The 24,600-nt window shown below is 45.5% G+C and overlaps 2 protein-coding genes, 1 long non-coding RNA gene and 1 pseudogene across 4 annotated transcripts; 2 read left to right on the top strand and 2 right to left on the bottom strand.

Annotated features, from left to right (window-relative positions):
- Positions 1 to 1,603: 1,603 nt before the first annotated feature.
- Positions 1,604 to 3,509, bottom strand: LOC100846096. Its single transcript, XR_730419.3, has 4 exons — positions 2,854 to 3,509; positions 2,625 to 2,768; positions 2,140 to 2,208; positions 1,604 to 1,868 (listed from the first exon to the last, which is right to left on the bottom strand). It is a non-coding gene; the product is annotated as an uncharacterized LOC100846096 (long non-coding RNA).
- A 1,745-nt stretch (positions 3,510 to 5,254) lies between these two features.
- LOC100846402 (reticulon-like protein B1) lies at positions 5,255 to 7,259 on the top strand. Its single transcript, XM_003568015.4, has 5 exons — positions 5,255 to 5,529; positions 6,012 to 6,192; positions 6,402 to 6,543; positions 6,646 to 6,715; positions 6,807 to 7,259. The coding sequence occupies exons 1-5, from the start codon at positions 5,355 to 5,357 to the stop codon at positions 6,971 to 6,973; spliced, it is 735 nt and encodes a 244-aa protein (XP_003568063.1). The 5' UTR covers positions 5,255 to 5,354; the 3' UTR covers positions 6,974 to 7,259.
- Positions 7,260 to 7,562: 303 nt separating this feature from the next.
- On the bottom strand, positions 7,563 to 11,797 carry LOC100846708 (F-box protein At5g52880). 2 transcript variants are annotated; one of them, XM_010232834.3, is made up of 6 exons: positions 11,440 to 11,797; positions 9,309 to 9,460; positions 8,734 to 8,821; positions 8,447 to 8,511; positions 8,198 to 8,352; positions 7,563 to 7,859 (listed from the first exon to the last, which is right to left on the bottom strand). In XM_010232834.3, the coding sequence occupies exons 1-6, from the start codon at positions 11,673 to 11,675 to the stop codon at positions 7,740 to 7,742; spliced, it is 816 nt and encodes a 271-aa protein (XP_010231136.1). In that variant the 5' UTR covers positions 11,676 to 11,797; the 3' UTR covers positions 7,563 to 7,739. The 2 variants fall into 2 exon arrangements, with proteins under 2 accessions (XP_010231136.1, XP_003568064.1); XM_003568016.4 differs by having other exon boundaries at positions 8,447 to 8,652; positions 11,440 to 11,796.
- Positions 11,798 to 13,070: 1,273 nt separating this feature from the next.
- LOC100821799 lies at positions 13,071 to 24,518 on the top strand (annotated as a pseudogene).
- The last annotated feature ends 82 nt before the right edge of the window (positions 24,519 to 24,600 follow it).

Raw genomic sequence — 24,600 nt, forward strand, 5'->3', positions numbered from 1 at the left:
AAGCATGGGTTGTCCTCAAACGTCAAGTGTGCCACTTCAAAGGGATACAGCTCTCGTGTCATACAACTGTTGATGTGCTAGTCACTAGCTGAAAGTAACCCAGCACTGTCCCGCTTCAAATTATGTCATTTTTTTTCCCATTAAGACTATTCTATTTGGGTTTTTTCACACATTCCATATGATGTATGACAGACTTCGCTTTGCTCCCGGTTGGTTGTTTCTGTGCCCAATAGAGCTATTATTCCACGAGTCCTCGACGAAAGGGTAAATTCCGGCATATTCGAAACAAATTAAGATACATGAGAACTATAATCATGCCACTTGCCGAAAAGATGTCAACATGTTTCTACTTAGACATTTTATAACAACTTCTTTGCATTTTCAAGGTTATAAACAGAGTTTAATTACTATAAAGAGGCAAGTTGCTTGATGCAATGGTTTTTAAAACAAATATACGTTCTAGCGTACACTTCTGTATTAATATGTAAGGAGAACTTACAAAGAGGAATACAAATACGAATGTAAAGGATATAGTTGCCTCAACCAACAAACATTAAGCCTACAACCCAACAATAAGGACAACACCATCGTCTAATGGCTTTACTAGACGCAGTGGCCACGTGGGAACTTCTTTTCTATTTTATTTTTTAGAATGCACCCATGGATGTGTATCATATGGTATTGAAGAAGAAGACTGCAAAACAGTTGCAACGCAAAAGAGTGGGACGTAGGATTACATAATTACTCACAAATAACCCACTCCACATGATGTGTGTAATAACGATACAATAGTTACAAACAGTTACAAAAAGAAGCAAAACAATATCTCATATGGGATATTTTGGGTCATAAAATTGTTGGATAATTATTTAATTCTTTATTATAGTTATTTTTTCCCATTTATACCGTCAAGAAAAAAACGTTCTTGTGTCCTGCGATACTCGCTGAGCTTATATGCCAGTTGTATGATCATGTTTTGGTTACTGCCTGATACTTGTCACATAACCGCGAACTGCTTGTTTTCGCTTGACCCAAGTCTCAATGAACTAAAACAAGGAAAAATAGTCATTCCCGTGTTATCTCTTTCGATCCGTGCTATATTTGGGAAACAAAGTGAAATTTACTCATGGATGCCTAGAACTACAGGCATGCTTACGTGCTGCCAAAAGAAGAAGGCATGTTTATGTGCCCACGATGTCAAATTGTCAATCACGTGTCGAGCTTGTTGGAATTTATGTGGCCCACCCCACTATTTAATTTATAGTCCAACCTAGGTGAAAGGCAAAAAAAAACCATAGGTAAAGGATTTACCTAGGGCTTAGGTAAAGGATACTAGGGACAGTACCTCTTTACCTAGGGGCTAATTGACTGGCTCCAGGGAAACATTACTTTACCTCACATGCTCTAGGTAAAGGTTGTGGGACCCTATGATACTATCAGGTTTGTCCTCTTTCCCTAGAGTATTTTTACTACCTTAATTTGAATTAAACTCTAGGGAAATCATCACTGCCATCATTCATATATGCATATTTAAATTCATATTCACCATAATTCAAATTCATACTAAACGTTCAAATTATTGGAGGCATAAATCAAAACTGAATTTGATGATGAACACCATGAAACTGTCAGGTCTCAGCCTCATTCAAATAATATTGAAATCTATATTGTACATCACAGCCCATCAAACGATCAACATACAAAGTACGGTCTTTGATAAGCAACTACATTTTGTTGCACCAAAAAACATCAATCTGCTATATAGTTCAGCAGCTACACAGTTGCTACCACCAAAAACATAGCAGCTTGCAGAACATGCCTTCAATATTCAAGTCTCGTGCAGAAACATCTAAGCTCGCATTGTGGTCCTGAAAATAATGGAGACAAGAAGTTTATCTTCTGAAAATAATGGTAAAAATTTCGGCAGCAACAATTATAAATGAGACAATATTGACATCTGAAAAAGATCATACAAGCCCATCCCCACCCTCTCACAAGTATATCCACCAATTCTCATAACACAGAAGCATATGTATATCATTATCATCCCAAAGGGCTCATCACAGTTTTCACATAACAAATAAGAAATAATATATATCTTCATTCGGAAGGAGCCATCACAAGTTTTAGAAAATATACATGAAGATATAGATTATCAGCATGTTCTTGTACGCACAAAGATGGAGGATCTCGGCTACTATCCATAATCTGCAAACAAAAGAGCAAAATGTGAAAAATGAAAAAAAAAGGAGCACGCATACAGTACAACAAAAATAGGCATTTGATGGTACTTTATGGACCAACCTAAGGTTTACTCGCTTATGCACGAGCTGCAATTAAAGGACCAATTGCAAATACTCAGTACAGCCACTTGAAGTCCACATAATTTAATGGTACTTTAGAGATTTAGTCCTCTCGTTAGGTCAATTGTCAAACCCAATAAATGAATCAAAAGAGAAAATCTACAGCTCCAGGAAAAGAACAGAAAATATGACATAAGTCTAGTATATTTCTTATTTTTGTCTGAGAAGTTGACTTCATACAATAAAGTATTGGTAATGGAGCAAACTTTTATTGAAACAAGTAATCTGAAGATTCAGCGGAAGAAATGCTTAAGTACTTACATGTGCTCCTGAAGTGCTAGGAAGCCCGTACAGAGACATGTTAGAAACTGGCCTTGTTATTTATTATAGCTGTCAATAAATTTTTCACTCTGAACTCTTGCACATGCTCAGATGTTCGGCTCTCAACATAAGCTCTTTGCACACCTGGATGCAGTTCAGTACAACGATTGCAAATGAAGACAAAAAATGGCATGCGAAGAAGTCATGGAAGGAGCATTTCAACAAATACCTTTCCTGCATTGCATCGATTGATCTCTATTGGTGCTGGCTAGGCGTCTCATATCTCTTTTCCTCCTGATCTGGATCCAGGGACTCTCCTGCACATCAACCAAATAGAGAGAGAGAGAGGGAGGGAGAACCTTTGAAGCAGAGCGGAGGTTGGGTGAGCCGGCCAGGGGGAGCGCGTTTTAGCAGATAGGGTCGTCATCGAAGCAGAAGGGGGTGCCGGGCGTGGGTTACCAACGCTGGGTCGATGCAGTCACCAGCGGCCGTCAGATCTGGAGGAGACGGGTAGCGTCGCTGGCCGTCAGATCTGGAGGACGCGGAGCGCCTCCCTCACCACAGGCGACGCTGCTGCAGTTCCCTTACCACGGGCGCTGCTCCGGTTCACTCACCACCAGCGGCGAGGCTCCGTCACGTCGGGCAGCGCGGCTCCGTCACCACGAGGAAAGGCGCCATAGCCAAATCAGGAACAGCGGCAAGGATGGAAGGGAAGAGAGGTCGGCAGGGAAGGAACGAGGAGAGGTCGGCAGGGGGGCGGGAGCGGGACTGTAGGGGGCGGCGAGCCGGCGAGCTGAGCTAGCGGGGAGGAGGATTTGATGGAGACAGAGTTGGCGGAGGATTTGGGGGAGAAAGAGGGCCTTTTTCCTTTTTTTTCTCGTGAACGGGCCAATTTACTGGCGCGCTTGCTGAGGGCCCCATATCGATGTCCCAAAAATATTGAGATTGAAAAAAATGGCGCGGCCCAGTTTTCCTCGGAGCCAACGTGCCATTCTTCACCTACTGCACACACTTAACGCTAGGTAAAGCATATTGCTCTTTTTTTTTTCCGCAGAAATCATTTTTTATCTAGAGTTTACTGTTCATAACTTTGCTGTTCCAAGGGGATTGAAATCAGCTCTAGGTGAAGGCTTGGGCTCGAGGGAAAACTCTAATTTCTAGTAGTGCAATAAATTCCTGAAAAAATTCCAAAGGCCCATGTTAACACATTCATGTGTGACAATAGGTGGGAAAAAAGTTTAGTCCCACATTATTAGTTGAAGAGAGTTTGCACCAACTTATAAGGGGGGCTCTTCCAATGTTGTATGAGCATGAGAAGAAGAGAGCTCCTACACGCTCCTCTTCCTCCGTCTCGTCACGACACGCGCGCGCCGCGGGTTGCGGAAATGTCTCGAGTCAAGAGCTTCTCTATCTTTTTGTCAGTGGGTTTTTATTGCCTCTTCGTTTTTCGCCTCCCTCTGTTGCTTGCTCTGTCTAGATAAGAGAGGTCACTCCTCTCCAAAAGAACACAGGAAGAGCACCTGCCTCCTCTCGTTCCAGAGCATTACATTGCCTCCGTTCTTCCCCATCCCGTCTCGCGGCGTGCACCGCAGGTGGGACACTAGGCCTCCGGAACCCCGCCTCTTCGAGTCCTGTACGGGAGAAAGGCGATAAGGTTTTTGGGGAGCGCTACGCGCTACTACTGGCTCCTTCCTCTTCACCGCGAACGCACTGGACTCCGACGACTCCTTTCCCGACGACGACTTCTTCCCGGAGGTCGACGACATCCTCGGCATCAACATGACTGGCAACGAAAACACGAGCGGTTCCGTCTCTGCACCGTACATGCCACTGTTTCCCATACTTGAGACCATGTTGCAGTTCGTATGTTTAATTATTGCCTTAAATGTGTTTTGTTATTATGTTTGCATGACTAATGTGTTTGATCTACTCATGTTTTACCCACTATTTATGTTGATTAATTCCTGTAGCGGATTATTCATGGTTGCAATATTCCACATATTTTATTTACTGTTTTTATCTATTAAATCTTGTGATAAATTGCTCGTATTTCCGTCAGAGCTAACCTCTGTCTAGAAAAATGAAACATTCACGAAGTCAAAATACTTCCTTGACTTGCTTCTCACACGACGCTGAACTAGTCCCCCTCAAGCTATTTTGAATATCCAGAAAAGGAAGAAAAGTCCCGAGATTTTTCCTTTCTTTTTCCAAAACTCCCCGCTAGTGACCGAGCCCGAGAGGTCCATCCAGAAGCTTCCGACCTACGAGCTCCCTCCGCACGCAGCGACCGACGGATCGCCAGCGAAACGTCTCGACCAGCCACGTGTCGTCACGTAGCTTCTGCCTTCCTCGCGATCTCCACCCCCAGCGGCCCAACCCCATTACCACAGCATGGGCCCCACCGCAGGCGAGGACGACGCCTCCCTGTCGCGGCCGCTGCATCCCTCTCCGTGCAGCCGGTCCACAGGCGCAGTAGTGGCTTACATGCGGGCCATGCGCGGCGACAAAGGCGCTACGTCCACGCTAGTAAACGCCTAAGCGGCAGGCTTCCGCGAGCGTTGGCTTGCACGGCCGATCGTGCTGGGATCGACGGCTGAGGACGCGTCACGCGGCGCACAAAACACGCGGCCCGGAGCACGGGAAAGGGAAAAAGCGGAGAAGGCGTCGCCGAACAGAAGCATTCGAACGGAGAGAAAGAGAGAGATAGTAAGGAGAGAGCAGAGGTAAGCCATGGCGGAGCACAAGGAGGAGTCGGTGATGGACAAGATCTCGGAGAAGCTCCACGGTGGGTCCTCGTCGGGGTCGGACGACGAGTCGTCTTCGGCCGCCGCCGCCGTCAAGGCCAAGATCTACCGCCTCTTCGGCCGCGAGAAGCCCGTCCACTCCGTCCTCGGCGGCGGCAAGCGTGAGTCCAGACCTCAGAACCGCCTTTTCCTTCCATTTCTGCGCTACTGGGGTTTCTTCCTGCCTGCGTAGCGTAGATCCGGCCACATCGGTGGTTTTTGCTCCGCATATCTGAGTTGTGAACTGCTCGCCCGTGGTCGGATTCGCTGTCCTCTGTGGGGAAATTTTGTATTGATGGAAATACTAGCTCTTAACGTGTCAAAAGCGTCTCGATCCGCGATTTTCCGAGTCAGGTCCTTTAGAGGAACACGCCGTATTGTGAATAGGGTACGATCAGGTTTCTACTTGTGTTCCACTCGGTTGGATTGAGAGTGATTTCAGTGATGCTGTAGTCTTAGTAGAGTAGCAGTAGAACTGTGATGCCGTATTGCTGTACCTGTATGCCTTTTACGCTTAAACCCTGTTACCATGAGATTCTTCCTTCCCTTTGGAAGTTGGCATGTATCTCTGTTGCTGTCCTGTACTTACGGTCTATGCTTGCAGCTGCTGATCTCTTCCTATGGAGGAACAAGAAGATCTCTGGTGGCGTGCTTGCGGGCGCCACTGCCATCTGGCTGCTGTTTGAGGTCATGGAATACCATCTCCTCACCCTCTTGTGCCACTGCTTCATCCTCACCCTGGGCATCCTCTTCCTCTGGTCCAACGCCTCTGCATTCATCAACAAGTGAGCATCTTTGAACTTCAGATGTTATTCACAGCTAGATCAAATTTAAGATAACAATGCCTTGTTAACCCAGCATGAATTTGTCTGGCGAATAGATGAATGATGTGTGGATGTGATAATCCTCTTTTGCCTTAACATGTTCTGCGTTTTAGTTATGTGGTGCCTAAATTAGTTTGTGGTTGTAAATTACTGCTTGCATTTTTTTTCAGATCCCCTCCTAACATTCCTGAGGTGAGGATTCCGGAGGACCTTGCTGTCAATGTTGCGCGATCACTGAGATACGAGATCAACAGGGGCTTTGCTAGCTTGAGGGATATTGGCCAAGGCCGTGACCTAAAGAAATTCCTGATTGTATGTTGATTGACTGCATGATTCACTTCTATTTATCCTTCACTGTTTAAAGGTATTCCTGGTTATTTGATCAAGCACTTGTGCTGCCCTCTTTATTCTCAGGTGATTGCAGGTCTGTGGACTCTCTCTGCTCTTGGAAGCTCCTGCAATTTTCTGACCTTGTTCTACATAGGTAATGTGGTTTGTTATTACAATCTTTAACTTGTATACGTGCAATAACTAAAACTGCCATTGTTTACTGATTATGGCTTTCTTGCTCACAGTCTTTATGGTGCTGTACACCGTGCCGGTTCTGTATGAGAAGTATGAGGACAAGATTGATGCTTATGGAGAGAAGGCCATGATCGAACTGAAGAAATATTATGCCATCTTCGACGAGAAATGCCTGTCTAAGATTCCAAAGGGTCCGTCAAAAGATAAGAAGCATTAGAAGGAGTATCTTGTGCAGGATGTATCCTCTCTGTTGATCACTAAGGATGGTTGTGATTCCATGTCTGTAGTTGATAGTAGACACCTTATTTGGACCTTAGTGTGGTCAGTAGTCGTGACGTGCAACTTCTACAAACTTATGTTATGCCAGCTTTTTCTCTATATCCTGTTTTGCGATCTATCTTTTAACATAGCATTCACACTTGCTTGTTGTTGGTGCTGGAATGTGTGAAGGATGTGTTGGTGTTGGAATACATAAAAAAATCTGGTCAAATTTTGACATAGCATGCACACTTGTTAGTTGTTGGTGCTGCAATGTGTGAAGGATGTGTTTGTGTTGGAATACATGAAGAAAATCTGGTCAAATTTTCGTTGTTAATATGGATTCCTTTGTTATAAGCGCAGCTAAAACCTTTTGCTTGGGTGAATGCACGGATGACTTGATCGATTTCATGATATACTGCTAACGTTTCAATCCATTCTTGGATATGTATACCTTGTGCTTTGATTCTGATTAATTGTGAAGCAGAAATTACGGTGCAGGGAAATACTCTGTTTGCTCATGTCAGTAACATCCTCGCTTCTTGGTAAAAAAAAAAACATTCTCACTTGCTAATGAAAAACTACTGCCAATAGCATTGGAGCACAACTTATAAGCTTGGGTTCCGCCCATTGAGCCTTTCATAGAGTTGTAGTCAGTGGTCAAAAACAGTGCACAACTACGGTATAACAAAACTAATTAGTAAAGCAAATTTACAAGACTAATCTCAGTCCAAATGACAACTCCAAAATCGTCTCGACGTATTATCTTCAGAATCACTATCTGTATCATCACTGTCAGATGATGAAGATAGCCGACCATGAGAGTTCAATATGTAACCTGTAACCTGGTCCAGGAAGGAGTGCAATCAAAAGGTTAAATGTACAGCGCAATGTCTGACCAAAAAGAAAAGAGAGCAAAATAAGCTCACGGACTACATCCAAAAGGCTTATCAAGAAAATGTATGTTTCATCTAAAAATAAGTACTCCCTCCGTTCCGAAATGCTTGTCGTGGTTTTAGTGCAAATTGCACTAAAAACACGACAAGTATTTAGGAACGGAGGGAGTAGTTCCTACTGCAGTATAATGAGTGGTCGATTATACTACAACCCATGAACTACCTTCCAGGTTTAAAGTACAAACTATCATACAAAGTAGTATTAAGCATAAGACAGAAGTACTTACTGTAGAAGGTAACAGAGGCGTTAGTTTTACTCCATCTTTTTCGTTCTTATTAGGACATTGGTGTGGAGCAGCACATGTCAAGTTGCTCAGCCAAATAATCGCCTGGCATTGCCGGCATACTGCTTTGTTTGATGCAGAACTCCAAAGTATGTATTCTGTAATAATGATCATTCAGCCATGTTTAGGGAGCACCATTATAAGTTCTGGAGTACAATTTACATCCAGATTATTGGCATGCGGGAGCATTACCTGCACGTTTATTGTGGAAAACCTCTTTCCAGTTCAAACTGGAATCACCAGATACTGGATCCGTGCTATTCTGCACAAGAAGACCATCACTGTTCTGTACACCACTTGATACAGGTATGCTGTTTGAACTCACATCGCAGATGCTAAAGAAAATGGAGTAGTTCATTTTCCACAGTTGGTTGTCATTTGCAGATGAATTCCAAGACCTTCTAGGGAATATGCAAGTGTGAATAAGAGCTAGCACATGCGTGAATAAGTATATAGATGCGAGAGAAAAAAAAAGATACCAGCAAACTAGACCAGCTGCTACCAGAGAACGCATGTCTAGAAAACTGAAGATATGAACAAGCACATCATGTGGTATGTGTGGAGGACCTGTCAAAGATGTTCAAGATAAATACCACGATGACCACTATACAAATATAATTTACAATCTCAAACTCCTAAATCTTGACAGGAAGCTGGAGCTTATGATGACTTGGTAAATTATACCGAGAATGGTCAAAAGTTCAAAACTATGGACCTTTCAGCATAAAATGGAGAAGGTAGGCCGAACAAGTATGACATGACAGAAATCATCTGCCTGTTAATGTTATCATCCCAGAAGAATATTCAAACATAATAGTTGTTGCTTCATAGAACCTAGAAAAATTAAAGAAAGAGCACACATTTTATCTAATAAAAAGTTAAAATACACAGCACAAGGGAATGACATCTACATCTACAATTCTACGTTATTTTAGCACCAAATAAAAGAAGCAATGAGCACAGTAGTTCTCTGATGAGCGGAACCAAGATTTGCATGTTTGCCAAGCAGGGAGCTAATAATGCATTTGCACATTTGAGAAGGAACCTGCTATACCTGGCTCTTGTTGAACTCTAGCACGCCTCTTATGTGCAACTACAGAACACTTGAACTCTGAAATAGCCTGCGACTTCTTTTGCTTTGGTAGGGAAACTTCCACCGCTTGGAGAAGACCATTAGCCGCCGGTAATGCATACCCTGTATGCACACTACCAGAAACAACAGGTCAGTACAAACCACCATGTAGCAATAACATGAAAGGATAAAGTCAGGTCGTGAACTAAAAACAGCATACTAGTAAGAATAAATGGGCATTGGAGAAATGAGCTTTCCTATGGTACTTGAGAGGTACTACGAGATACCCGTTACATCCTTATATAAAATAAGGTACTAATTAAATTTGTGCACATATGTAAGTAGGGGTACAATGGTATCGAGGACCAGGACTTGGTGTCCACTGCGTGTACGCACGTGGAGCGGGCAGACAGGGAGGTCTTTACCAAACATGGCTGTCGGTCTACTATATGGGTCGACGCTCCCTCAACTAGCTGTTTTTTTGCCTCGTCGGAGAATTTGTACCTTTTTTTCTTGACGCGTTTTGTGGCTGTGGTTGTGGTTGTGTGCATCTTATGTAGAGGCCGAGTGATTGAATTCTTGTGACAATTGTATCATCTTGATGTGGTGGTAAGAATCAATAAGGTCCTCATAATCTAAAAAAAGGCAGCCCGATGATCGTTTCACACCTCTCTCACCTTTGCTGGTGGCCACACACTGCACCACCACGCTCGACAATGCTCCCTTCTATCCCCTTTCCAAGAAGACCTCTGATTGGGGCCTGGGCGTATCCCACCTAGTGCATGATCCCTCTCACATACTGGAGCTTGCAGCCGACGCTGTTTGGCCCGTCCAGAAGTACGCTCGGGATGTTTTGTCGACAATCAACAAGGCATCCAGCACGTGGCTACCGTGGATCTGGCAAAGCCATGCAGATATCTCAACCATGAATCCATCTACAAATGAATTATCTATCCCAGCAAAGCTAGTGACTAGCGAGTGACTTTTCCTGTTTGCTCGAGTCATGTGAACCTGACATCATGAATCTTGATGTGCCACCACCATCAGACTGAGAAACCAGTTGGAGGAGGCAAGCCATATGTGAGAACAAGAAAGGAAGTTCAGCGGCAACTTGGCAAGTCCACACCACGTTTGGCATCAACGCCGCGGTAAACACAGAGATACCACAAGGCGTGGGCAATTAGATCAGAGCCCTCTGGATGGCTGTGAAAATATCCAAGCACGGTAGAAATGCTCGATGAAAAAATAAAGTTTAATGCGAGATTTCCCCTTAGTACCGTGCTTATTTTAAACAAGCATGACTGGAATCTTTATTGTACATGGAAAAGATATGCAAGCACACAGCACATTAAGCACAAACCAGATTAGACAGTTCCAAATTTCATAACTAAACATGGACTTAGAGTGAAAAGTTTATCAACTTCGCAAACTAACTCCAATGATACCAAAACCCCTGACAAAGCATTGGTGGAACAGGACAAATTGTAGAGAGGTAGGCGGCGGGCATATAGCACTCGTTCCGGTACAGCACAAAAGACTGAAAAGTTCAAACCAATTTCTAAGGCCTCCTGTGATGAAGCCTCCTTTAATTTCTTTAATTGTATAAACATTAGTTCTAAAACATTTGTGTGCATTAATAAATCATCAGCCTCAGTGCATATTTTCTTGGGCAAACTTTGCTTAGGCTGAACAACCAATTTTGCAGAAGAATGAACTTAAAAGCCAAACTTTCTCTACAAGTTTATTTTAAGCACTCATCTTCCATTGACTATCGAATGCAAGAACTAACTGTGAAAATTACAACTTGCTCATGATGCACTATTACCGACAGAAATTTGTTAAGCAAGCTTAACAAATGAGCAATTCTAGGGACACAAGTAGCCCTTAGAATCCTAATACGAGTTACTCCAGCATGCAAAGTATACACAACAGGGACAGACCAGCCGTCATCAGGGCATATTGAAGCACTAAATCCTATTTTTCCACGCAATAATCCGGCACGAGCCCTGGACCTGGATCCGCAAAGCAAGAGCACAGGAAATTTTGGCGGAATTGCGCACATCTGGGACGCGAGATTGGATGTGAGGGATCATGGGACGGCTTTTTCGCTTACTCGGGGAGGAGGCGGAAGGCGGTTAGGACGTCGCTGGCGACGAGGGCCTTGGCGGCCTTCGGGAGGCCCGCGTACCCGTGGCGCAGGAGCTCGGCCAGCTCGCGGCAAGCCGTCGGGTAGTCCCACGGCCGCGACAGCGCGGCCGCTATCCCCATCTCCTTGTACCTCTTCACGATCCCGTTCTCCTGTCGCCGCTCCACCAGCCGCTGATGCGGCATCCGCCGACGCACCGGCATCGCCGAGAGCTCGGAGCCGTGGCTCGTGGACCCGCCACGGCGCCGAGAGCGCGGTTGGAGGTCGGGCCCGGGCACGCCTGCGGCCTGCCTGTTCTTCCGCCGTATCGGTTGGAGCCGGGGAGGTCGAGTCTGTTACGTTGTCCCTTTTTCTGCGTATAATGGGCCATTGGAGCATTGGGCCACACGTATAACCTGGTTTAAAATGGGTGGTCTTTTACCTTTGAGTCGGTTGAGGTCAAAACGGGCTGAAAGTCTAGAAAGTTCGGTTTGGGTTGGGTACTTGGGTTCATGGAGGAGCTGGAACAGTTGGGTTTGGGCCTAAACAGTTTGCTCCGTATGAGCCCGTGGGTTTAGAATCGGTTCTCCTCCCAATCCCCCGCTCGGCCGCTCCGCGCCTCCGCCGCGATGCCACGACCGCCGCCACGCGCCGTCCCCCGTCTCGAGCTGGCCTACACCTGCTGGCCGCCGCCGCTAGCCTACTTGATCCGCCGCTGGCCTCCGTAGCAGCAGCCGCCGCCGCATGCAGCGGCTTCGATTCCTTCGCCCTTTGGAGCCCAGCCGGGACACGCGCAACCGCCACCACGGCTCGTGCCTCGTCAGCGCCACTCACACCGGAGGCGATGACGACGAGTACCTGGCCTGGAGCAGCTGCGGTTCCAGCGCCCTCTGCGGCCAAGCCGGGACACGGGCAGGCGCAGCCCACCTGTCCCCACCTATTGCCAGCGCCTCTGTGCCGTCCAGAGGTCGAGTCGGCCGTCGCGGGACGGAGGTTTTCTTGTTCTTTAATCAGTCTGGATCCTCTTGATTTTGTGTCTGTGTAGTGTACGTGAGTCTCTCTGTTGGATGACTTGCATCCTTACTTAGATCGATGTGGTCATGGAGCTGAAGATGGTTTCGATGTGGTCATGTGCTTCAGTGCAAAGTGTTTTCTGAACTGGTCACGCCAATATCTCTATCTCATTCTTTGTTTTGGATCCTTACTTAGATAGATGTGGCCAATGATTAAGCACGCATATCAGTTCCACGGCCAGGACGCGTTGACCCGGTTCGAAGGGCAAGTCAACTCTCCGCCCATGTTATCCGCTTGTCGTTTCTTCGTATACGACCAAGGCGAGGTAGCATTCGAAGGTTCGAACATGGCCTACTCGTCAAGGAATCACGTACCGCCGCCGCTCCATGCAAGTTGGGTATCGTGTGCTTACTGCTGACGTCGTTAATCATGGTGATGCAGCCAATGTGGTCATTTTATTGCTAGGCTGCAAGCTAATGCCAATCTGACAGACAGGGACAACAGAGTTGGCTTTCCTACTTCTTTTTGGAGCCAGAGTTAGCTTTCCTATTATATTATCAGGCCGCCCAGAGTCAAACATACTATATTTCTGCTCCATCCGTCCTCTGCGTTGTGCAACAGAGCAATCTGAATCAGCGGCGCGAACAATGGCGGCCACACCATGGCTCGCGTTTGTCTGCCTCGCCTCCTCCGCCGCCATCGTGCTCCAAGCTCGCGCCCAGCCTGACAGCAAAGGTATGCATGCATGTTTGCTCGTGCACGATTGATTACACTAGCTAGCTATTTCCAGGTACATTTTGCTTCATCAAGTCTCGTAATTATACTGCAGGATTCATAAGCATAGACTGCGGTCTCCCCGGGGAGACAGGCTACGTGAACGACACCACCAAGCTCTCCTATGCCACGGACGCCGGCTTCATCGACGCTGGCACCAACCACAATATCTCGGCTGAGTACATCACCCCGTCGCTAGTCAGGAGCTGGTACAACGTGCGCAGCTTCCCTTCCCCAGCCGGCACGAGGAACTGCTACACACTCCGGTCCATCGAGCGCGGGCTTAAGTACCTGATCCGGGCCAGGTTCAAGTACGGCAACTACGACGGCCTCGACCGGCCCCCCGTGTTCCACCTCTACGTGGGGGTCAACTTCTGGACGGCGGTCAACGTCACGAGGCCCGATGAGGCGATGCTCATGGAGGTCATTGTCGTGGTGCCCGACGACTACGTGCAGGTCTGCCTCGTCAACACTGGCGCCGGGACGCCGTTCATCTCCGGGATCGATCTGAGGCCGCTCAAGAGGACTCTCTACCCGCAGGCCATCGCATCGCAGGGCCTTGTCCTACATGCCAGGATAAACTTCGGACCAACCGACGTGTCCGGCATTGTCAAGTATGCTTAACAATTCCCAATTTCCCCATGGTGCCCACGCGCCGATTCATTGACTAAACTATAAATCGGATGATTAATCGGTCAGGTACCCTGATGATCCACACGACCGGGTATGGATGCCGTGGGCGAACGCGGCAGACTGGGCCGTGATATCAACGACGAAGAAGGTGCAGAACATTGAGCATGATCTCTTCGACGTGCCGACGGCGGTGATGCAGACGGCGATCAGGTCGCCGAACATCTGGCAGGGCATCGAGTTCCTCTGGGACGCAGTGCCCCAGCCCAACGACGCGTCGCCAGGCTACATCGCCATCATGCACTTCTCTGAGCTGCAGCAGCTCCCCAGCGGCGCCGTGCGTGAGTTCTACGTAAACCTCAACGGCAAGTCGTGGTTCTCAAGCGGCTTCAGGCCCGACTACCTCTACACCAGCGCCACATACATTAGCATCCCTTCCCGGCACAGCCGCTACGACGTCACTATCAACGCCACGGCCAACTCCACGCTGCCGCCGATCATCAGCGCAGCCGAGGTGTACTCCGTCATCCCCACCACCACCCTTGCCACGGACTCCCAGGACGGTATGTAATGTTCTCGCTCAGAATTATTCCGAAAGGACAAAAAATCATCAAACGAATTTGATTTTGACCAAAATCTGAATTTAGTTTTAATTATCTGAGATGAAAGTATTCTGGTACTGATTGTCCTTTAAAAAAAAGTATTATGGTACCCATTTCGTCAAATTAAACCCTCGTGCATGCTACTGAATATGCTCGTGTCTGTAGTATATGCCATCATGGCGATCAAGGCCAAATATCAGGTGAAGAAAAATTGGATGGGCGACCCGTGTGTTCCAGAGAATATGTCCTGGGACAGATTGACCTGCGGCTACGCCATTGCCAGCCCTCCAAGGATCAGTACCATGTAAGCAGTTCCTATCTATCCAGATATACTGACTTGTGTTCATGGCCGAATTAACGGAGATTGTAGAAGGTTATGTAATTATCATGCCAGTGAAACTGATACACTGGAACTTGATATTTATGCTGCTTTTTGTAGAAACCTGTCCTCAAGTGGCCTGAATGGTGATATATCCTCTTCTTTCGCTAATCTCAAGGCTGTCCAATACTTGTACGTTCCGAGTTCTGCAAATATTCCGGCCTCGTTTGTAGCTTTCTGCAACAAAGAGGTTAAGAAAAAAAAAGACCTTGTATCCTATCTTGCAGAGATCTGTCAAATAATAACTTGATAGGCCCAATTCCAGATGTCCTTTCTCAATTACCTTCATTGGCAGTTCTGTAAGTTGGGCAAGCCTTTGTCAAATTTGTTGGAGAATACAATGCAAACTTCTAGAATGTTCTCAATATTACAAGAAAGAAGACATTACTATAGAATACTCTAGAATATAAAATAAATAAAAGAGGGAACCTTCTAGTGTTTAGATATGCATGAAGAATTATGTACAAGCTTTGGAATACTCTAAAATAGGAGTTTAAAATAAATAAATAGGAAAACTTCTAGTACCTAGATATTTATGTAGAAGTGTGTCGAAGGTTTTAGATATTTTGTATCAATGGCTAAGATTTTGACACATGTCAAAGATCCAATGGCCATGTAGTCCTATAAATAGAGACCCTTGCCTCACACCTTGTGTAGTAGAGAATAAGGAAGTGAAGAAGGTGGAGAACAAGGTGTGAGCAAGTGTAAGGTGTGTATGCTCTCTCTTGTACTAATATTCCTAAAGCAATATAATACTACTTTGTTCATATAAGTCTCCCGGTTAGGCCTTGTTATTTCTAAGTACTTAGTGCATATAAGTTGTGATTTAACGTGAGCGGATTCGCCCGAAATCACAACGGTCTTGTTTCAACGTGAGTGGCATAGCCGCCCGGATTCAAGACTTGCTTTAACGTGAGTGGCTCTGCCGCCCGGAAGCTTGCACTAAGTAAGTAGAAATAAAAAGGGACTAATCAACTACACCAAAGTAGTTGGTATAGGTGAATAGGCCCTCTCGTAGTGTGTTAGGTCCACCTCGAATTCTCTACAGTTGGTATCAGAGCAGGCGGTCCGGGACCGTCATTTGGAGGAAGAGTTGTAAGCACGGGGTGCTTGCTTTGTTCGGTGCAACAAGAAGGCGCTGAGGGGAGACTCTGCTGGTGCACAGTCTGGGACTGTGAAGCTGGTCCGGGACCAAAGCTTACTTGACGCTGGGCGCAAGTCACCATGGCGGATCTTGCTAGCTCAAGCAGCGGGATCAGGAAGCTTAATAGCCACAACTATGGCTATTGGCAGACCTGCATGGAGTCCTACCTACAAGGTCAGGACCTATGGGAGGTCGTTGCGGGCACCGAAGCATTTCCTCCAGAGAATGCTGATGCCTTGCGGAAATGGAAGATCAAGTCAGGGAAGGCCATGTTTGTATTGAAGACGACCATCGAAGAGGACCTATTGGAGCACATCCGTGATGAGAAGACACCTAAGGAGGCATGTGAGACTTTGGCGAAGCTATTCTCAAGGAAAAATGAAGCACGGCTCCAGCTCTTGGAAAATGAGCTCGCAGGTATCTCACAAGGCAATCTATCCATCAGTCAATATTTTTCGAAGGTGAAGTTTATTTGCCGTGAGATATCCCAACTTGCCCCGGATGAGAAGGTGAGCGAGACTCGGATGAAGAGAATCATCATCCACGGTCTTAGACCCGAATACAATGGGTTTATGGCTGCGGTGATGGGATGGCCTACTCCACCTTCAGTAGTGGAGTTGGAGAATTTATTGGTAAATCAAGAGGAGTTAGCTAAGAAGATGGGGAGCATAACCATAAAGGAAGAAGAGGAGGCACTTTTCGCTAAGAAGAAGAGCCCACACCAAAAACAATGGAAGCCCAAGCCTAAGTGGACAGAAGGTGGGAAAGAACATCCAAAGGAGAGAAGCAACTCTTCAGGGAGAGACCAACGAGAAAGACAAGGACCAAAATGGTACGAGAAGAATGCAAGGAGACCAAGTGATGGATGCTTCAACTGTGGCAAGGCAGGTCACTTTGCTCGAGAATGCCGATTTCCAAGGAGGTCAAATGATGGATGCTCCAATTGTGGTAAGAAAGGTCACCTTACTCGAGAATGTCGATATCCAAGAAGGCGTTATGAAGGGAATGTGGCCACCACAAAGGAGAAAGAGGAGATCACTCTAGAAGCATCCATGAGCGAAGAAGAATGGGACGCCGAAGCTGGATACTCTCAAGAGGTTGACATAGAAGACTTGGAGGAAGATATGGAGGCACCAGCCTTTGCGATGGATGAAGAAGAGTTGGAGGAAGACATGGAGCCACCAGTCTTTGCAAGGGATGAAAAAGAGTTGGACGAGGACATGGAGGCGCCAACCCTTGCAGCAATCAAGGATCCAAAAATCAACTATAAAGATGATTGGATCGTTGATTCTGGGTGCTCCAACCATATGACTAATGATGACAACAAGTTGCAAGATATGACCGAGTACAAGGGAGGAAAAATGGTGCTGACAGCTAACAACTCCAAGCTATCGATTTCCCATGTTGGAAAGATAGCCGTTCCAAGGTATGGTCCTCAACAACTCCAACTTGAGAGAGTCTATCACGTCCCAAGTTTGAAAAAAAATCTGTTGTCAGTACCTCAACTGACAGCAGAAGGGAAGTATGTTCTGTTTGGTCCACAAGAAGTAGCAATCTTCAGAAGGCTCAAGGTGATCGGCACACCCATCATGGAAGGGAAAAAGAGAGACTCACTCTTTGTGCTCTCTGCTGAGTCAGCATACGTAGACAAGACTCGGAAGAATGAGACGGCTGATCTTTGGCATGCGCGGCTTGGACACGTCAGCTACCACAAGTTGAAGGAGATGATGGAGAAGCACGTAGTGAAGGGGCTTCCTGATCTTGATATCCGTACAGACATGGTCTGTGCTGGATGTCAGTATGGCAAGGCCCACCAATTGCCATACAAGGAGTCGCAGCATCAGTCAAAGGTACCTCTAGAGCTCATACACTCAGATGTCTTTGGCCCAGTCAAGCAAATATCACTTGGAGGCATGAGATACATGGTGACCTTCATCGACGACTTCTCAAGGTACGTTTGGGTATAATTTATGAAGGAGAAGTCTGAGACCTTTATGAAATTTAAGGAATTTAAGGATATGATAGAAGGTGAACTCGAGTATAAGATACGGTGCCTACGCACTGACAATGGGAGAGAATATTTATCCAATGAGTTCACCATCTATCTCAAGAAAAATAAGATAAAAAGGCAGTTAACTTGCCCTAATACTCCACAACAAAATGGAGTAGCGGAGCGCAAGAATCGTCACCTTGCGGAAACTTGTCGGAGTATGTTGCATGCCAAAAATGTTCCTGGAAGACTCTGGGCCGAGTGTATGAGGACTGCAGCTCATGTGATTAATAGGCTACCACAAGTGAGGTTGGGGTTCAAATCACCACATGAGAAGCTTTGGAGGATGAAACCAGCCATCAGCCACCTCAAGGTATTTGGTTGCGTATGCTATATCTTTGTGCCAGATCACCTAAGAACCAAGTTTGAAAAGAAAGCGAAGAGGTGCATCTTCGTTGGTTACGATGATGCTCGAAAAGGATGGAGGTGTTGTGATCCAACCACAGGTAAATGTCACACCTCAAGGAACATTGTGTTCGATGAAGCTTCTTCATGGTGGTCCCCTAAGAAAGAAGAGATTCCTGAATCACCTGACGTGGAGGAGGTTATAGAAGAAGAAAGAGATCAGAAGCTAGAAACCCCAAGTGAAGGAGAAAGGAGCTCACCAAGTAAGACCAAGAGTCCGTGGAAGACTGGCATACACCAACCTGAAGAGCCACAAACCGAGGAGCATGATCAAGAACTTCGAAGATCAACAAGACCCAGGAAGCCCAATCCAAGATACGCTAATGCTGCTCTTGCCGATGAGTCTTTACCTATTGAGCCATCTTCCTATGAAGAAGCAGTACGAGGCCCTGAGTGGCAGAAGGCGATGGAAGAAGAGATTAAGGCACTAAAGGAAAACCAAACATGGGACTTAGTGCCAAAGCCAAAGGACGTAAAGCCAATATCCTGCAAATGGGTTTACAAAGTGAAAACCCGAACAGATGGCTCAATTGAAAGGTATAAAGCTCGACTTGTGGCACGAGGTTTCTCGTAGGAGTATGGACTGGATTATGAAGAAACATTCAGTCCGGTGGCAAAAATCACAACAGTTCGAGTCTTGCTTGCATTGGCTGCCAGCAAGTCTTGGGAGTTGTGGCAGATAGATGTCAAGAATGCCTTTCTGCATGGAGAACTTGACAAGGAGATTTACATGGAGCAGCCAAAGGGGTTTGAGAGCAAGAAATACCCCGAGCATGTCTGCAAACTAAAGAAGGCACTCTACGGGCTAAAGCAAGCACCAAGAGCATGGTACGGAAAGATCGGTGAGTTCCTAGTACACAATGGCTTTAAAGTTGCTCCATCAGACTCTAGTTTATTTGTGATGGCCAAGGAAGGAAGATTAGCAATAGTTCTAGTCTATGTTGATGACTTGATCATCACGGGAGATTACTCCGAGGAGATAGAAAGGACAAGGGAAAATCTCTCCATGAGATTTCAAATGAAGGAACTTGGTGAGTTAAGACACTTCCTTGGACTTGAGGTGGAGCACACTAAGAATGGGATATTCTTAGGCCAACAAAAGTATGCGAAGGACCTTCTTAAGAGGTATGGGATGCTTGACTGCAAACCTATTTCCACTCCTATGGATCCTAACGCAAGACTTCAAGAAGACAAAGGAAAGAACTTGGAGGATGCAACCATGTATCGGCAACTGGTCGGGAGTCTTATCTATCTGACACTTAGTCGGCCAGATATTTCCTATGCCGTTGGAGTGGCAAGCCGATACATGAGCACACCAAAGAAGCCTCACCTTGATGCAATAAGGCGAATACTCAGGTATGTCAAAGGCACCTTAAATTATGGCATCCTATATAAGAAAACAAAAGAATGCCAGGTTATTGGTTACTGCGACGCCGACTATGCCGGAGATTGTGATACACGGAGATCAACCACTGGATATCTCTTCAGTCTTGGATCGGGAGCCATAACATGGTGCAGCAAAAGGCAACCTACAGTGGCACTGTCAAGTACTGAAGCAGAATATCGATCAGCGGCAGCGGCAGCACAAGAAAGCACCTGGCTTAAACAATTGATGGAAGACCTTCATCAAACTCCAAAAGATCAGGTATGGATTTTCTGTGATAACTTATCCACTATAAGGCTAGCAGAAAATCCTGTCTTCCATGCAAGGACAAAGCACATAGAGGTGCACTACCACTACATCAGAGAAAAGGTCCTTAAGGGGGAAATTGAGATGGTGCCAACAAAGACAGAAGACCAGACTGCAGATATCCTCACCAAGAGTCTCAACAAATCAAAGTTCAAGAAGTTTCGAGAAGCTCTTGGCATGGTCACCAAAGAAGCTTTGCATTGAGGGGGAGTGTTGGAGAATACAATACAAGCTTCTAGAGTGTTCTCAATATTACAAGAAAGAAGACATTACTATAGAATACTCTAGAATATAAAATAAATAAAAGAGGGAACCTTCTAGTGTTTAGATATGCATGAAGAATTATGTACAAGCTTTGGAATACTCTAAAATAGGAGTTTAAAATAAATAAATAGGAAAACTTCTAGTACCTAGATATTTATGTAGAAGTGTGTCGAAGGTTTTAGATATTTTGTATCAATGGCTAAGATTTTGACACATGTCAAAGATCCAATGGCCATGTAGTCCTATAAATAGAGACCCTTGCCTCACACCTTGTGTAGTAGAGAATAAGGAAGTGAAGAAGGTGGAGAACAAGGTGTGAGCAAGTGTAAGGTGTGTATGCTCTCTCTTGTACTAATATTCCTAAAGCAATATAATACTACTTTGTTCATATAAGTCTCCCGGTTAGGCCTTGTTATTTCTAAGTACTTAGTGCATATAAGTTGTGATTTAACGTGAGCGGATTCGCCCGAAATCACAACGGTCTTGTTTCAACGTGAGTGGCATAGCCGCCCGGATTCAAGACTTGCTTTAACGTGAGTGGCTCTGCCGCCCGGAAGCTTGCACTAAGTAAGTAGAAATAAAAAGGGACTAATCAACTACACCAAAGTAGTTGGTATAGGTGAATAGGCCCTCTCGTAGTGTGTTAGGTCCACCTCGAATTCTCTACAAAATTTATCCATTTTGCTGTGAACTACTTCGAGTCATGTAAGCAGTATGTGGTTTTTGTAGAGATTTGTCAGGCAACCAGCTGAACGGATCAATCCCCTCTGGACTACTGAAAAGGATTCAAGATGGCTCCCTGAGTCTAAGGTATATTTCTATATGCTGACTACCATGATACTTAATAAAGTGACCGAAAACTTGATTCAGTATCTTCATCTCATCTTTTGTTAGATACGGCAACAATCCAAACCTCTGTACCAGTAGGAGTTCATGTCAGCCTGCTACAACTAAGAGGAACGGCAAGCTGGCCATCTACATTTCTGTTCCTGTAGCTCTGGTAGTTGCATTAATATTAGCGATGGTACTACTCTTTTGCTTCCTCAAACGGAGACAGCACGGTGAGGCTTTGGTACGAACACTTTAAGGCCCTGTTTGGACTGTTGTATATATATTTTCTAATGGTTGGTATTTAGTTCAACTTTGGGTGGAGTTGAACTAAATACAACCCCACGAAAATACAACAACCCAAACAGGACCCGACTATAGGATGTATTTTTCATTAACTGAGCACTTCTAATATGATCTGGAGTATGTCACCTACGAATTCAGGATCAATGAACAACTCCGTAAAGCCGCAGAACGAGACGAGAAGAGATGCCTATGGGGACAGCTCGCTGCGACTGGAGAGCCGCTGGTTCACGTACAAGGAGCTCGAGATTATGACGAACAACTTCCAGCGAGTGCTTGGTCGGGGAGGGTTTGGATACGTCTATGACGACTTCCTGGATGACGGCACCCGGGTGGCGGTGAAGTTACGGTCTCATTCTTCCAATCAAGGTGTCAAGGAGTTCCTTGCTGAGGTAGAACCTTTTTCACTACAATTGATGTTTTAAGGTTCAAGAGATCTCGGAGTGAAGTTTCCTGAGTCATGGATATTTTATCCAGGCACAGATTTTGACCCGGATTCATCACAAGAATCTTGTGTCCATAATCGGTTACTGCAACGATGGAGAATACATGGCACTTGTCTACGAGTACATGTCGGAAGGAACCCTGCAAGAGCACATTGCAGGTATGCAAGTTTTGTTTAGTTACAGGTGTAACTTTAGAGTTTAGTGTTTTGTCCCCAAAAAACCAGCAGTGCCCTAACCGATTAGTGCACTAGTATTGTTAGAAAATGAACTTTTATCGTCTCCATATATAGATGCACACAACCGTTGATTATTACAGAGTTTTTACAAAAGACCACGCAAACATGCCCACGAAGTTGGTCTTTAAGCACAATTAAACAACAGTAGGAAGCCATGCATGACCCAACCGGAATACAAATTATCGCGCAAGGCACTCCAATTGTTTGGCACCAATTTCAACCTACTGTAGTAAAGCCCAGGATTGAGTTGATACATGAGTATAGTACCTGCATTAGGGAGTCAACTTTCTTTTGTTTCTTCAAAAACAGTAGTATCATTTCTGCAGGGCCAAATGGACCAACAGATTGCCACAGCACCAACAAAAATTAGAGACCAAAGAGACTTATGCACCCCTTGAACCAAGACCATAAAATGTGAACTATCAACCATGCTATGTGGCTGAATAATGTTAAATATCAAATGTGCAACCTGCCAGCAAGCAATACGGGCAACTGTATACAAAAAAAGGCATGGCACCGTCTCCTGTAACAAAAGCTACACCTAATGTCCCCCTACCAGTGACATTTTGCTAAGTTGTCCTTTATAAGAATGACACATCGAAATAAATACCAAAGAAAAATTTAAGTTTCTACGGATGTTTAGATCAAAATCTGATCTTGACACCCACAGGTTCTTCTTGGAGAAGAGTAACATCCGCAACTTTAAGGACGATAACATGTCAATCCACCAAATGTTGACCTGTCAAGGTCCACTTGAATTCAACATTCAACGGAACCTTAACTCTATGTGACATTGGCATGTTTATTATGGACAATATTAAAAAGTCTAGGATAGGTCCGACAAAAGGGTGCCACCTGTAGCAATTATTTTCCAAAAACAAACTGCTTCACCACAAAAGATACAAGCTAGAGGATTTTTTTTATATATTTTTCACTATAACTACAACACTTCACGCTCACAAAATGTTACAGTTATTCATGTCAAGTACCTATTATATTTTCCTAAATTCATAATGCAATCAATTTCCAAGAAGCAACCGTGACGGAGGGTGTCTACCTTGGAGACAGAGACTCCGAATTGCACTTGAATCTGCTCAAGGTACGGACGTGAATGCAGAATCAGATGCAGTCGGCCTACTCGATGAGCTTTTGTGTTTTCAGAAACTTGAGCATTGGCTGGTTAATTTGATGATGCGTAGGACTGGAGTACCTACACAAGGGATGCAACCCGCTTTTGATTCACAGGGATGTGAAGGCCAGCAACATCCTGCTCAATGCAAGGCTAGAGGCTAAGATTGCCGACTTCGGCTTGTCCAAGGCCTTCAACAGCGACAATAGCACCCACGTGTCCACGAACAGTATTGTCGGCACACCGGGATACGTGGATCCAGAGTACCAAGCAACGATGCAGCTGACGACCAAGAGCGATGTGTATAGCTTTGGTGTTGTGTTACTAGAGTTGGTCACTGGGAAGCCGGCCGTCCTACGGGAACCAGTGCCCACTAGTGTCATCCAGTGGGCACGACAGTGACTAGCACAGGGCAACATCGAGGGTGTGGTGGATGCACGAATGCTTGATGGCTATGACATCAATGGAGTGTGGAAGGTCACGGACATTGCACTCAAGTGCACCACACATGCATCGGCACAACGGCCCACCATTGTCGACATGGTGGCACAGTTGCAAGAATGTCTTGAGCTAGAGAATGGATGCGCTGCAAGTGACCTTGAAGGAGGCTTCTACAATGGTAGCAGCAGCGATGACCCGACCTTGAGTTATGATGCTTACGTCGTTGATCAATCCACTCACATGAGCCATGGCGTCGCTCCATTTGAGATGGAGCCTATTATTAACAGGGTGCCAACAGTGCCTAGCGGTCCTTCTGTACGCTGAAGGCTTCTATGTGTCATTGCCAATCTGGAATTAAAGCAACACACTGAAGGCATCTGCGTCTCATTGCCAATCTGGAATTAGGGCAACCTAAAAAACCTGTGCGCGAATTTTAAACACGTTGAGTCTACATAAGTAAGTGCATATGTGCTGGTGTTACATTTTGAATTGTGCAGATTAAAATTTCGAATCTAGACTATATGCCCACTTTAACTTTTTGAAGCAAAGTACCTATTCATTCTTCTAGTTTTTGTTCTTATTAATGGAAAAGGCAAATCTTGTATACTAAGGAGTAAAACAGTGTTAATCAGTTGCCCATTTCTATTGATCCAAGCCCATTTCACGAGACTACTCCGTATCTCGGACTCTCGGTGCACGCGAACATGGTGAACATTCATGCGGTCTTGGTGTCGCTCACGTCGGCAGAGGGTCGCGGGTCGCCGGAGAGGAGTTCGAGCCGAAGGTCGCCGACTCGCCATGTCCTATTGATTAG

The sequence above is a fragment of the Brachypodium distachyon genome, chromosome 2 (assembly GCF_000005505.3).
Source record: "Brachypodium distachyon strain Bd21 chromosome 2, Brachypodium_distachyon_v3.0, whole genome shotgun sequence".
Taxonomy (NCBI): Eukaryota; Viridiplantae; Streptophyta; class Magnoliopsida; order Poales; family Poaceae; genus Brachypodium; species Brachypodium distachyon.